Below are 12,982 nucleotides of genomic sequence, written 5' to 3'. Positions count from 1 at the left end.
TGGCTCCGCCCACGTCCAATGACGTAAAGGGTGGGCGGAAATAGCTCCAGCCACGTTTATTATAAATCTATATTCGATTATAAATTTAGAGGGGAAGAAAAACAACAGACATGTAGCACTAAATATTACTGAACAACCATCTATCAAAGTCACGCAAACAGAGCAACACAAACTTTCCTCTTTTCCTCTAAACGTTTATTAAATGATTTACACTCGCCTACAACCAACTATCCAAAGCTGTTACATGATAAATATGACTATCAAAAAATAATTTAGCCCAATCAAAACATTGCCAGCAAAAGATATTTTTTTAATGAATTCATAATTTTTACTGTATTTTTTTTTCATCTGAAAAAACTGCCTTTACAGTGAAAACAACAAAAATGCTCTTGTTGCTTTTTTTCTCTCTTCCAAGTGAAAAGTAAAGTTTCAAACTGAACTTTGTGTTAACGTGTTTCTGCTGCCCTCTGGAGCTTCAGCTTGTTAATGTCTTTCTATATTTAAGGTATCAGTACAGAAATGATGAAACATTTTCAGTGTCTTTCTGCTGCTCAGTATCAACCTAACTTGCATTTAATGTAGCAGAGAGATATTCAGAGTAAAATGCCAAATAAAACAGCAACAATGTGGTCATTCTACAGACATCTGAAAGACATCAGTGAATGAAAATGCCTAAAACTTACCAACAAAAAGGTCAGAAAATAACAAGAACATCAAAACATAATCAATCATTTCATATTTTTCAATTGATTCAATTTGATTCGCCAAAACGACCCTGATAAATGAATCACAGAGCACTTTTCCAGTGTGACATAACACGTCTGCTACAGCCTGATACTGGTACCGAACCCCCACACACTGAATGCGGGGTACAGGGGCTCTGTAAAGGTAGTCTGGACTTTGTGCAGAAGACGCATGCCGTCAGACACGCTGTAGAAGGCAAGCATTCCAGCAGCATGATCCAGGTAGACGCCGATACGAGACGACACTGGAGCTGAGATGTCTTTGCTTTTGTTGTTGTGCACAAAGGAGAATTTGGAGTCAGAACAGTACAAACTCCAGGACTTGTCGTTCCAGCCCAGGCTGCATTCATTGCCATTTCCTTTGCGGCGGATGCTCCTGTAGGTGACGGCCACATCGATCTCTGTTCCCCTCCAGTCCACCTCCCAGTAACAACGAGCCCCTGACACACTGTCCCTGCACAGCACCTTCAGATGGGAAATAGAAAGCACCATCGATGTAATATTAGAAATGTTATTTTAAATTAATAACATCAAATGACACATTTGAAATGTTCCTAATGATCTGATCAATGGTTACTTCACAACACACTAGATCAGAGTGACTTCTCTACAGTGAATTCTTACCTGCTGCCAGTGGTCAAATCGGTCTGGGTGCTCAGGATAGTTCTTTGCGTCGCTCTTCATCGTGGCTACTCTGTTACCCTCAGAGAGGTGGAGGTTGCGGTGGATACTGTTCACATCCAGAATCATCTGGCAAGAGTCTAAAAAGAGCAGGTGAAGATGAAAGTGTGCTTTTTTTCTAGCATAATTGTTAAGTTATTCAGTGTTGTCCTGTCTTTGGGATAGATTGTTTTAATGAATCTACTGTATTAACTTTATTTTAATTAATGTTATTAAAGTCTAACACCTTAAATGTTTAAATAATCCTAAACAAAAGCATTAAGAGGGTGGAGCCACAGACTAAAATCATGTGTAAATCATCTTGTTGAAACGCTTTCTTCAGGCTAAGTTATAGCAGGAACTCCTTTGTTTACTCAAACTGTAGGTTTGGCCTCTTACATTTCACCAAACCTGTTCTGCAGGCAGCATGGCTTCAGAGTTTCAGTCATTTCAACACTTGTTACCATTGTTACGCAGGGAGATGCTGTGCATGAAATCATGACAAATACAGAACATACTTATCCTGTGGCATGAGTGGGGCTTGCTGTGGCTGCTGTGTGATGGTGGGTGAATCGAATAACTCACATTTCATGAAGTCCTCTCTTGTCCTGGGTTCCTCTCTCATCCTTGGTTCGTCTCTCATCCTTGGTTCGTCTCTCATCCTTGGTTCCTCCCTTGCCTTTGGTTCTTCTCTCAGGAACGACTCTCTTCTTTCTTTTCTCTCTTCTTGTGTGATGTACACTTCCTTCACTACAAATAAAAACAGTACAGAGACTTAAAATAGAAATGAAAAAAGAGCTCAGCACAACATGAAACAAAGAAAGACACATGTTTCTACCTGCGCCTGAGATTTTACTCATTTCTGTCTTGCTGACTTCTTCTACTTGTAATTTTAGTGCAGCGATGGCTCTCTTGGTTGAATCAAAGGAGTAATAGGGGGCGACGCTGATGTTGTTAAGGTCTTCATATCCCGATGGGCCGGACAGAGACTGCCAGCTCTGGGAGAAACATCAAAAAGATAAACATAAAAACTAGCAAGACTCATGACTTTTGCACAATACATGGACTAAGTTGGGATGCTCATTTGCCTCACCTGTAAGAAATGTATATGATCATCAGTGTGTGAGAGCTTCTCCAGGTCAGTGTGTTTCTTCCTAAGCAGAGTGATCTCCTCCTCCAGGCGGCCTAGCACACTCTCGGCCTGGGTCACTGTGGTCTTTTCATGTAAGCGGATCATCTCCTTGACTTCATTGTACTTCCTCTCTATGGAGAGCACAAGCTCAGTGAAGATGCGCTCATTCTCCTCAAGGACTGTTTGAGCAGAGTGCTAATGAGACCGGGAGAGGAGAGAAGAGTTTGTAAAGGTTGCTATGGTTTAGATTAGTGTCACTTTTTAACTTACTTTAACTGCTTCAACAGCTTGACGCAGATCCTGCCACTTTTTAACCCTCTGATCGATCCTCTGTTGAGATTTCTGCAGTGTGGAACCAAGTTGTTTCTGTAAGAGGGAAAAACATCTACCACTCTGATAATACCTTATAACACAATCTTTGCTTTAGAGTACAGATCGACCACTCACTTGTTTCTCTGTCCTCTCGGTTCCAGCTGGCACAATGTCGTGGAGTTTGTGCTCATCCATCATGCACAAAACACACACTGATGTTTGATCTGTGCGACAAAAAGCTTCCATCAGCTTGTCATGCTGTGCACAGAGCTTCTCCCTCATCTGACCCGTAGCTTTGACCAGCTTGTGCTTCATCAGTGCAGGGTAGTCATAGTGAGACTGGAGGTGAGTCTCGCAGTAGGACGCCAGGCACACTAAGCAGGACTTCTCAGCCTTTTGCTTCCTGCTTGTGCAGAAGTCACACAGGACTTCCCCGGGCTTGCTCTCGTGGAGTATGGATCCAGCTTTAGTCTGACCTCTACGACTAAAGCTGGGCTCTACAGGCTGACTACGACTGGTCGATCGACGTGATTTATCCAAGCTGCTGTATCTGTCTAAATCCAGACTGCCAGGGTGGGACATCTTGGCACCTTGGGATTATAAAAAATATTCAGTAGAAAATAAGAAACTTTAAATCCACAGTTGACTGTTTCAGCAGCAGCGTGTGAAATTCTAAATAAAAAGTGTTAAGATCAGCAGCCAAACAAACAAAAAAAGACCTTAAAATCATAAGCATGAGATATCGCCAGAGTTCCTGATGTTAACAGCTTTAGTGAAACTGTGTGAGTGACGATCTGTGTGACAGAATGTTTGCTATGTGGTCTGCTCTCACTGTAAAACCAGTATTCCTGGTTGGGCGTTTAATAGGCAGGGAATGGCTTAAACAATGAGACAAAGAAACAAATGAAATGTAAAGAAAAAAGAAGAAATCCTTGGTGCAGCGTATTTCAAAGTGATACACATATGACTTGACCGGTTAACTGGTTTTATTTGATTCAAACATCACCTTGTTTTATAACTAACTTTAAATACTGCACACAGGAATTTATTGAAAGTGCCAATGGGGAAAAACATCGCCATCTTGTGGGATGAATAAATTACTGCACAATGCCTTTATATTTCATCTAGAGCTAATTACATCTCCTGCTAATGAGGTTAAAATAAGAATAGACATTACATAGCTTACATAAAATGTTGTGTGAACATTTCCAGACATGTTGCAAAAATATTGCACATAATTGTAAACTGGCTGGAGGCTAGTATGTTAGCTATAGGCTAACAAAGCTGATTCGCAGTGAGATCACAATTCAATAAGCACTTCACTTGGTAACCGTCTGATCGAGTGTTCAAAGTGTTCAAGTTAAGCTAACCTTGCTAAGCTAAGCTAAGCTAAGTAAAGAGCTAACTAAAGTCGAGTTGAGCTTTATAAATTCTTCTGAAATTTTAGCGGTATTAGTAAACTATGCCTAAAGAAATGCTATTGAGTATAAATGCACTTATTATGACTATTTTGGTGTAAATAGCATCTCAAATTTTCTACTTTAAATTTACTTCGGTGTTATTGACCTACACCACCTTCTGTTTGTCGTGCATTGTTTTGGTCATATTTGTATATTTCCAAGAGATTAAATCGAGGCAACTGGACTCAAGGATTGTTTTTGAAGACTTTCGCCACTCCCCCATGTGGCTTCTTCAGTTCGAACTGGGGGAGTGGCAAAACGTCTTCAAAAAACAATCCTTGATTCCAGAAGTGGGTGACTCGAGTCAGACTCGAGTTGCAAATTTGAGGACTTGAGACTTGCTTGACTAACACTGATAAAAGACTCGACTTGACTTTGACTTGGTTTTCATGACTTAGACTTGAAACAGATAACTTGAAAGGACTTGAAATTTTAAATATATAATCTGCATTTTTTAAATAACAATGATGTCATCAAATGTATACCATTGAGGATGTCATTGTTATTTTTTTTAAAACTAGAAAAAGGCATTTCCTGAAGAAAATGCAAGTTTGATTGATGCAGCTGAAGCATTGCTTTGAACGCTGATGTGAAGGATTGCTCTGAATTGCTGGAGAATCACGGCAATTCAGAGCTTTGTATGCCTCTGTGTATGCCTCTGTGTGTCAGCCTGTCACCATGGTAACAGCAGAGGAGACTTCAAAAACCACTTCAACTTTGAGAGCCTGGCGTGCAGAAACGATTCGGAATTAGAAAATTCTGAATACAAGTTTGATAGAGCAGCATCTAATGAGCGTTTTAAGACTAAAATGAAATTTGTAGGAGGAGATACATTTGGCAGATGACCCTCGTTGAAGGGCTCTCTCATAGACTCCCATGTTAAAAATGACACCGAAATTGCCTAATATTTAAAAAATGTAATTTTTTGAAAAAGAAATTAAAGTTGACCTGGAGTGTCCTCTGTGAGATTAACATTTTGATAGTTGAATGACGGAAATCGGTCAATGTATGCTGAAGATACGCTGAGCCAAAAAAAGTACCGAAGAATAAGAAAGAAAGAAAGAAGAAAGAGGGAAGAACAAGAGTTTGATTGCCTAGCAACGGCAATAAAAAATAACAAATAACAAATTGGCTGACAGTTTCAGTGCAACAGTGCAAGTATCAGAGAGGGAGAATGATAAAACACAGCTGCAGAGGAACCTAACAACTTAGCAACATTCTTCATACAGTCAGTTTCGTGGTGAGTACCAACAGTAGTGAGTGATAAGTGCAACTTCATCGCGTTTATTCAAAGTGAGAGAGTGAGAGAGAGAGAGTCATGCACATTTATGCACATGCCGTGTGTGTGTGTGTGTGTGTGTCTGTGTCTGCGCGTATTGGGATGAAGTAGATGATATTATTTGGCTGATAATCTGTTGTTTGCCATATATCTGCGATGGACATGAGGAGAAGGGTTACAGGCTGGAATATGTAGATCTGATTCCAGAATCGGAAAATAGGCGTTTACTTCTGTATGTAAAATAGGTATTTAACAACCTGTTAAAATGCATAATAATCAGCTTTGTAAATGTTTAATTTGACAAGAGTTTGGTTGCTGGGCAACCAAACTAAAAATATGAACATATCAAGCTATTGTTGCATTATTACGTGAGTCAGTGAGGAATATTTATTTTGTTAACATTATAAATGTATCCTAAAGTCAATATTTTTAGAGACACTTAATGAGCAATATATTTTTTTTCTTTTAAACATGCCATTGTGAGCATTTTAATTTGAAGACTAGATTCGATTTTTGTATGACTTGACTTGTGACTTGCTTGAGTCTCATCATATTTAAATGGGACTTGCTTGAGACTTGAAGGTTATGACTTGAGACTTGCTTGTGACTTGCACATGAGTGACTTACTCCCACCTCTGCTTGAGTCCAGTTGCCTCGATTTAGAGCATCCACAGATATATCATATTTGTATATTGTATACATTTAGATAAGTCCATTTGTAGCTTTATCTTATTCTATTCTTTATACTTGTACTTGTTTAATGTTTTATGTGTGCATAAAACCACCACAGCAAATTCCTAGTGCTTTTCACCTTTAAGGAAATAAACATAATTGTGATTGTTTACTCCTAGTCTGTAGGGGGCGCCAGTGGCTTCCGCGCTCCATTAAAATGACAATGATTGCTTTCGCTAAAGTGCGTCGGTTGTCCAACGTTGGCGCCAGATGAGCTGTGGCGCCAGCTACACACACACAGGCAGAAAGAGAGAGAGAGCGAGCGAGAGAGGAAGACTCACACAGCAGTTTGACGAGGCTCACTACAGCTTGCAAAGCCATTCTCAACCCAGAGTTTGAAGCATACCGTATAAACGATTCTCTGCCTTTTTCTCCTCTTCGGCCATTAAAACGCAAAAGAACAGAAAGGTGGGTGTGTGCATGCAAGAATTTAGACATTTACAACCGATGTGGTCCTTACTCCCGGTGATAAATTCATCATTTAAATTCCTCTTGAATAGTAGGCAGCACTGAGGCAGAGGGACATCTGTATTCAACGGAATATAATCGGACTTATTGTTTTATTGTGGTAATGTAGTCATCGTATGGGTTGTCTCTGTTGCGTCTCCAGTTCTTAACTTTATAATGGAAAAATACAGGCCTTGACTCGGAACTGCTTGTAACATTATGATTGCTGGGAAAGCGGGCAAACGCAGCAGTACATTGTTATAAGGGGCTGTTTCAGCTTGGTGTTTCATCTAGGATATTTATGTTGTAAAATATGCGCATCCGTGTTTGTTACATCTATGTTTAGCTTGTCTTTGCATGCGAAACGGGCTTAACATGGTCGGATGGGCGGTTTAGGAAAGCTTCCGCTCCAATGTTTTATAGTCTACAGGCTGCTACTAAACTGGGGAGTAGGCTTTAGCTGCGCTAGCAAACTGGATTAGCTGGCTTGTTAGCTTGGCATCATGGCTATATAGCCGACACGCTAATGTTGTCTCGGCTGGATAGCTGCTAACATCAGCAAGGCCGCCATTGAAGTCGTGTGCGGGTTGTCGGCTGCTGCCGCAGTAGAGGAGGGCTTTAGGGTTGTAGCCAAGACTTATCGTGTCTGCTAAAGCAACAGATCAGTAGCTCATCTGATCATTTTCATGTTTTGGTATGTATTTATAACTGCATCTACTGTTCGATACATGTCCTTGCGTGTTCGTATGTAAGTAAAAGGCGTTCTTTCCCGGGCTTTTCGCAAAGCGACCATCGCTTTAGGTTAGCCATCTTTGTTTGAGCTAGCCAGCTCCTGCTTGGAATTACGATGTGGCTCTTAGCTTGCTAACCTACTTGCCGTTAGCCTAAATTTTTCTTGCTTGCCTGCTAATGCGAGCAGGACGCGTATTCCCTTCTGTCGCAGAATGTTTCATGCACTTGCTAGCCTTCGCTTTATGATACGATCTTACACGAGAGATCGCTTCGGGGGCAGCGCTAATTCGATATGTTCCGAATGGCGGAAGCTAGCGCAGTTAACGTTAGCTAGTGGCAGCCATCTTAGGCGAGTGTGTAATCTTGGCTAGCTGGAAGTGCTGGTGTGGCACAACAAGATGGCCTGTTAATACTTGCACAAGGAGAATTTCCGCGTCGGTCGTTGTCGTAAACTGTACCAGGTTACTTAACTCGATTACTGGCTTTAATCTAAGTATTTGATGGCTTTTGTAGCCCTTATAACCATAACTTGCGTGTTGGTTTTTCCGCGAAGCTAGTTAGCGGGCTAAATCGCGAACACATTAGCAGCTAACACAATGCTGTTTTGTCGTTAACCAGTCCCCCATCGACCATAGCCAGCTAACTAGCGGCTATGAAGGCTATTTGTAGCTGTTATGGAAGGCTAGCAACTAACAGTGTAGTGTTTAATAATAAAACTTCGCATTTTAAATACCTATACATATTTTTAGGATGTATTCAGTAATAGCCCTGAGTGAGCTGCACAGATGGGCAAGTAAGTAGGCCAACTGGGCCCTGGTTTGCGGATTAAGTGAGAATTTTAGAGCTTTATTATGATGTGGTCCACTTTGATTTTATCAATTGCATTAGCAAGTGAGGTGAGGCTCGTCTTGTACGCTAACTTAGCCAGCTAAATTGATCATCAAGCTGGCTGAGGTGTATCGCAAATCTCATGTCCTTGATGTGGAATATACATTTTATCCTTAAATGCTGTTTAAGAGTGAGCTCTAAACCCAAAGTCTGAGCATCTAGGTTACTGCAAACTACAGATACAGAAGTATATACTTATCAACTACAAACTTAAATTAAAATCGTATTTTGTGATGTCAGTCACCTGTTGTGTTAAACATACACCAGTTTCTGTTTGTTTTGTCCCCGGGTCAGCTAGGGAAAAGGGGACAAAAACATTAAACAGCCGAGATGTAAAGTGTCTCTACTTTTTTTGTTTACAATGTTACCAAGGAAACGAACCAAAATATTACTTACAAAAAGGACCACCAACAACGTTTTTTATTTTTCTGATTTAAGATTGAGCTTTTAATTAGTAAATGTATTTATATATTTATTACAATACATTCTTTGTGGGATTCAGTCTAAATCACACCAAAAGTTTGTCTGATTTGTAGCATGTTGACAGCTGATTTGGTCAAACTAGATTTGTTGTTCTATAGTATTGTTATCCTAAAATAAGAACCACCACACAAGATGTTGTAGTTATTTATTATTCTCTTTTTTTCTCTTACAGAACTGCTTGCTAACGAGAACACTGGTGCGGCACTGCCCTAAACAACTATATACCCCGATTCCCTCTTAAGTTATCGTCCGGCAAGAAAACGGAGGTCGTGGGGCTGGAGTGTGTTCTCATGGCTGAATCAGAGACTGAATGTGACACACCCGGCCTTGACACGCTTGGGTCGGAGTGTGTCATAGCCCACAGCCATGTCGACCTTCACTATGGAGCCGAAACTGAGATCATGACAGAGGAAAAGCGTGGATTAGAGCTGGAGATTCATGGCTCAGACTTAAAGATCCAGGGACTGGGGACAGAGCTTGGTGCTGTAGCATGTGTCGATGCAATTGTAGCAGAGACAGACCATGATTACATTAAAGTGGAACATGGAGAGATGCACTGTTTTACAGGAGCAGAAATCAAGACGACAGGAGGTGAGGCTCTGCTGGGAGAGGTCCTCCTGAAGACGGAGAGTGAGCATGTGGTTAAAGTAGAGTCTGACCATGGTGGCGAGTTGACAGTGGAATCTGAGAATGGTGTGATCATACATGAAGCCCATGGCCTGCAATGTAATGAGTGTGGGGAGATTTTTGGCAGCATAGCTGATCTTCATCAACACTTTGAGATCCACAAAGATCTCAACCCTTACATCTGTGTCCACTGTGGTGAGAGTTTTGCTGTAGAGGCCAGCCTCAAGCAGCACATGAAGATTCACATGAAAGAAAAGCCCTATGTTCCCCCTGGAGTTGAGATCATGGGCAAAGATGTTATTGATGCCTTCAGCCTTAAGTCTCATCAGATGATTCATCTGCCAGACAAGCCCCACAGATGCTCAGAGTGTGGTAAGAGCTTTGCTGCTGCCATCACACTCAGAGAACACATGAAGATGCATTCAGAGGACAAGCCCTACAAGTGTACTCAGTGTAGAAAGAGCTTTGTCCGCAGAAGGCATCTGAAAAAGCATCAGGAGGTTCATGCGCGTGAGAAGCCATATACCTGTGGCCAGTGTGGCAAAGGCTTTGCCACCACCTCCAACCTCAAGCAACACCAGAAGACCCATGCCGCAGTTGTTCTCGGAGACAAACCCCACCGATGCGCACAGTGCGGAAAGTGTTTTGCGGCTGCGGCCACTCTGAGAGAGCACCAGAGGATCCACTCTAGTGAGAAGCCATACAAATGCAACATGTGCAGGAAGAGTTTTGTCCGCAAACGCCACCTAAAGAAGCACCAGCAAGTCCATGCTGGGGGGAAGCCCTACACCTGCAGACATTGCAACAAGGGCTTCAATCACTCCTCTTCTCTCTCTCGCCACCACAAGACCCACCTGCAAAATCCAATGTTTTCTCCTCCTCAGCCTGGGAAGACCTTGTCCTATGGCACTCCGCCAAAGCAGAGGGTGCACCAGCAGGGAGACAAGCCCTACATGTGCCACCACTGCGATAAGGGCTTCAATCATTCCTCTTCCCTGTCACGGCACCAAAGAGTCCACTCAGAGGGAAAGAGCTACACCTGTGCTCACTGTGGCAAAAGATTCAATCACTCCTCCTCGCTCGCAAGGCATCAGAGAGTTCACTTGGAAAACAAACAGCAACAGCAGCAGCCACAATCACCACCACCACAGCCACAGCAGTACACCACCATCCCAGCAGGGAAGGCATTCCCTAACAACGCCTTTCCAAAACAGCGCATCCTGTCTGTGGAGAAACCATACAGGTGTTCTCAGTGTGGAAAAGGCTTTAACCATTCATCATCCCTCTCCAGACATCATAGGATCCATGTAGATCAGTGAGCACTCTCTCCCATCTGCACAAGTGTTTTCATGCACCCCATTTCAGTTCGACCAAGGATCCCTTCATTGACATCACAGCACCACAGGAAACACCAGGCCACCTTCTAATAGACAAGAGGTCAGGTCCTCACATAAGTATGTTGAAGTGGAGTAGCTGAGAATAAATGGACCGTAACACACAAATCTTCAAGGAAATGGCGTGGCCTGAAGGACAGTGGAGCCTATAGTTCAGAGCTGAATCCAGGGTGGAATAATAGATTGTGAAGGAGTCTCTATTCTTGTTTGTGATTGTGCTTCACTCACTCCAGGACCTCTTTTTGAACACTTTTAAAAGAAAAAAATATTGACGATCTACATAATAAAATGTTGCCTGGAGGGGAAATGTTCTTTACCCTCTGGTTAGCCTTTCTGATGGAAGAATTCATGTACATCCAGGTGGGCACATGCGCTTTTCAGCTGCAACTTTAGTCAAGGCTACAAACACAATTTGAACAAGAACTGTTGTCTCAATTTAAATATTTTTTTCACCCACATAACCCATGTGAAGCAAATGGAAAATCCAATGTAAATACTTAATGATTTTCTTTTATATATATGTATAGGTGACTAGTGTGCTGTTCCAAAAGATTACATTTTGATAGTAAGATCCACTCTGTCTCCACCTTTTTGCTTTCTTTTATGACTTTAATTTGTTTTACGTGTTGGAGATGAAACATGTTGCAAGTGTTCTCATGCAGCTTGGAATTGGGCTCAATCAGATGTGAGTCGTCTTGTACATTTACAAGTGTTTTTTTTTTTTTTATGTCTACGATGGGTTAACACTGCTGCATTGACTGTACAGAGAGCAATACAGGCTGACACCCTGAGGCTAAGTCTAATATGACATGCAATCTAGCCATAAAGAAGTGCATAACAGAAAATAAAAACCTACTGGGTAGCATATTGCAACAAGACCTGTGTCCTAATTATTTCTTCTGTCCCCCAGATGTACATCAGATGCAAACGTTACACTTTATTGCTTTGAAAACTAATTCAATTACCTGTGTATAGGTTATAGGTAACTCATGTTGATCTGCAGCTTCTCACAATTTGATCTAAAACAAAAAAGTTTAAAAAAAAAAGTGTATACTAAAAGAACTACATGAAAAACTCACTTTTACAAGACTTTTTCTGAAGTCCAATGGATCACGCTCTATTTACTGTTCTGTGTAAGATATCTTTTACAAACTGATGTATTTTTTTAGATATGGCTTGGGTTATATGAAAGGGAATGAGAAATACAGCTTTTATGAGAGTGAACATTTTGGTGAGCAATATTTTTCTTTTCCTTTTTATTTGGATAACAATTGTGCTTCAAACTGTAGCATAGGTTTCTTCCTTGTGTTAGATAGGTGCCTTATTGCATGCTATGTAGAAATGTATGCCGAGCTGTTATTTGAGAAAAAAGTTAGGGTTTTCAGGAGTCTTTTGTTCTTATTCATACTAACTTACCCTACATTTTAATTTGATGTCACTGATGCGTTTTTTTTTTTTTTTTTTTGCTTTCATGTATATTAGCATGTGTTTACACTGTTACAACCATATTGTCTATTTTTTCCCCTTCATTTTTGTCAATGGCCTCATTGTAGAGAGAAAAATTGTAAAAGATCCATATAGACTCCTCTTAAGGGCAAATCCTGTAACACCTCTTCCCCATTTCTGAGTGGCACATATATGGATAAATAAAGGTTGTTGACTCTCTTGTGGTGTTCAATCAATTGAATATTGACAGCCTGACAGTTAAATAAAAGTCCAAGGTGTTCATAATACTTCGGGTTAACCTGTTTTCAGTATTCAGAATAGATAATACACAGCAGTGCGAGTGTGGCAGGTGCTGTATTTGAGCTATAAGTGTACTTGCACTGTGTGTCCACACGGTGTCAGTCTTTACCAGCAAATGCTTTCAAATGTGAGATTTCAGGCATGGGGCAGATTCTACTCCAACAGTGTTTGACATTACTTATCTGGAGTTTTACTCAAGCTGTAACATTTTAGTCTTAAAACTGGAACGTCACGATGATGGACTCAGTCATTGTACATCTGCAGAGTGGCAGTAAAAGGCATTCTATTCTATTCTAGTATGCAGAAGGAGCAGTCCAGTTAAGAGGCATATGTGCATCTGGTTTACA

At 41.1% G+C, this 12,982-nt stretch overlaps 2 protein-coding genes across 5 annotated transcripts; one reads left to right on the top strand and one right to left on the bottom strand.

Annotated features, from left to right (window-relative positions):
• Positions 1-355: 355 nt before the first annotated feature.
• ftr14l (finTRIM family, member 14-like) lies at positions 356-3,633 on the bottom strand. The gene is made up of 7 exons (XM_028423397.1): positions 2,983-3,633; positions 2,806-2,901; positions 2,497-2,730; positions 2,242-2,401; positions 1,989-2,153; positions 1,368-1,504; positions 356-1,208 (listed from the first exon to the last, which is right to left on the bottom strand). The coding sequence occupies exons 1-7, from the start codon at positions 3,427-3,429 to the stop codon at positions 825-827; spliced, it is 1,623 nt and encodes a 540-aa protein (XP_028279198.1). The 5' UTR covers positions 3,430-3,633; the 3' UTR covers positions 356-824.
• Positions 3,634-6,511: 2,878 nt separating this feature from the next.
• LOC114447494 (zinc finger protein 883) lies at positions 6,512-12,554 on the top strand. 4 transcript variants are annotated; one of them, XM_028423782.1, is made up of 2 exons: positions 6,512-6,726; positions 9,041-12,554. In XM_028423782.1, exon 2 carries the CDS (start codon positions 9,159-9,161, stop codon positions 10,812-10,814), a length of 1,656 nt encoding a protein of 551 aa, XP_028279583.1. In that variant the 5' UTR covers positions 6,512-6,726; positions 9,041-9,158; the 3' UTR covers positions 10,815-12,554. The 4 variants fall into 4 exon arrangements, with proteins under 4 accessions (XP_028279583.1, XP_028279584.1, XP_028279585.1 ...); XM_028423783.1 differs by lacking the exon at positions 6,512-6,726 and adding an exon at positions 7,048-7,459; XM_028423784.1 differs by lacking the exon at positions 6,512-6,726 and adding an exon at positions 7,770-7,958.
• Positions 12,555-12,982: the final 428 nt, after the last annotated feature.

Source organism: Parambassis ranga, chromosome 15 (assembly GCF_900634625.1).
Source record: "Parambassis ranga chromosome 15, fParRan2.1, whole genome shotgun sequence".
Classification (NCBI taxonomy): Eukaryota; Metazoa; Chordata; class Actinopteri; family Ambassidae; genus Parambassis; species Parambassis ranga.
The sequence above is the reverse complement of the archived record's forward strand: the minus strand, read 5'-3'. Positions and strand labels throughout refer to the sequence as shown.

Coding starts and splice junctions, on each gene's coding strand:
- ftr14l (XM_028423397.1), bottom strand. CDS start 3,429: ATGTCCCACCCTGGCAGTCTGGATTTAGACAGATACAGCAGCTTGGAT. Junction 2,902..2,982: donor CCGAGAGGACAGAGAAACAA/GTGAGTGGTCGA, acceptor TCCCTCTTACAG/AAACAACTTGGTTCCACACT. Junction 2,402..2,496: donor ATCATATACATTTCTTACAG/GTGAGGCAAATG, acceptor TGTTTCTCCCAG/AGCTGGCAGTCTCTGTCCGG.
- LOC114447494 (XM_028423782.1), top strand. CDS start 9,159: ATGGCTGAATCAGAGACTGAATGTGACACACCCGGCCTTGACACGCTT.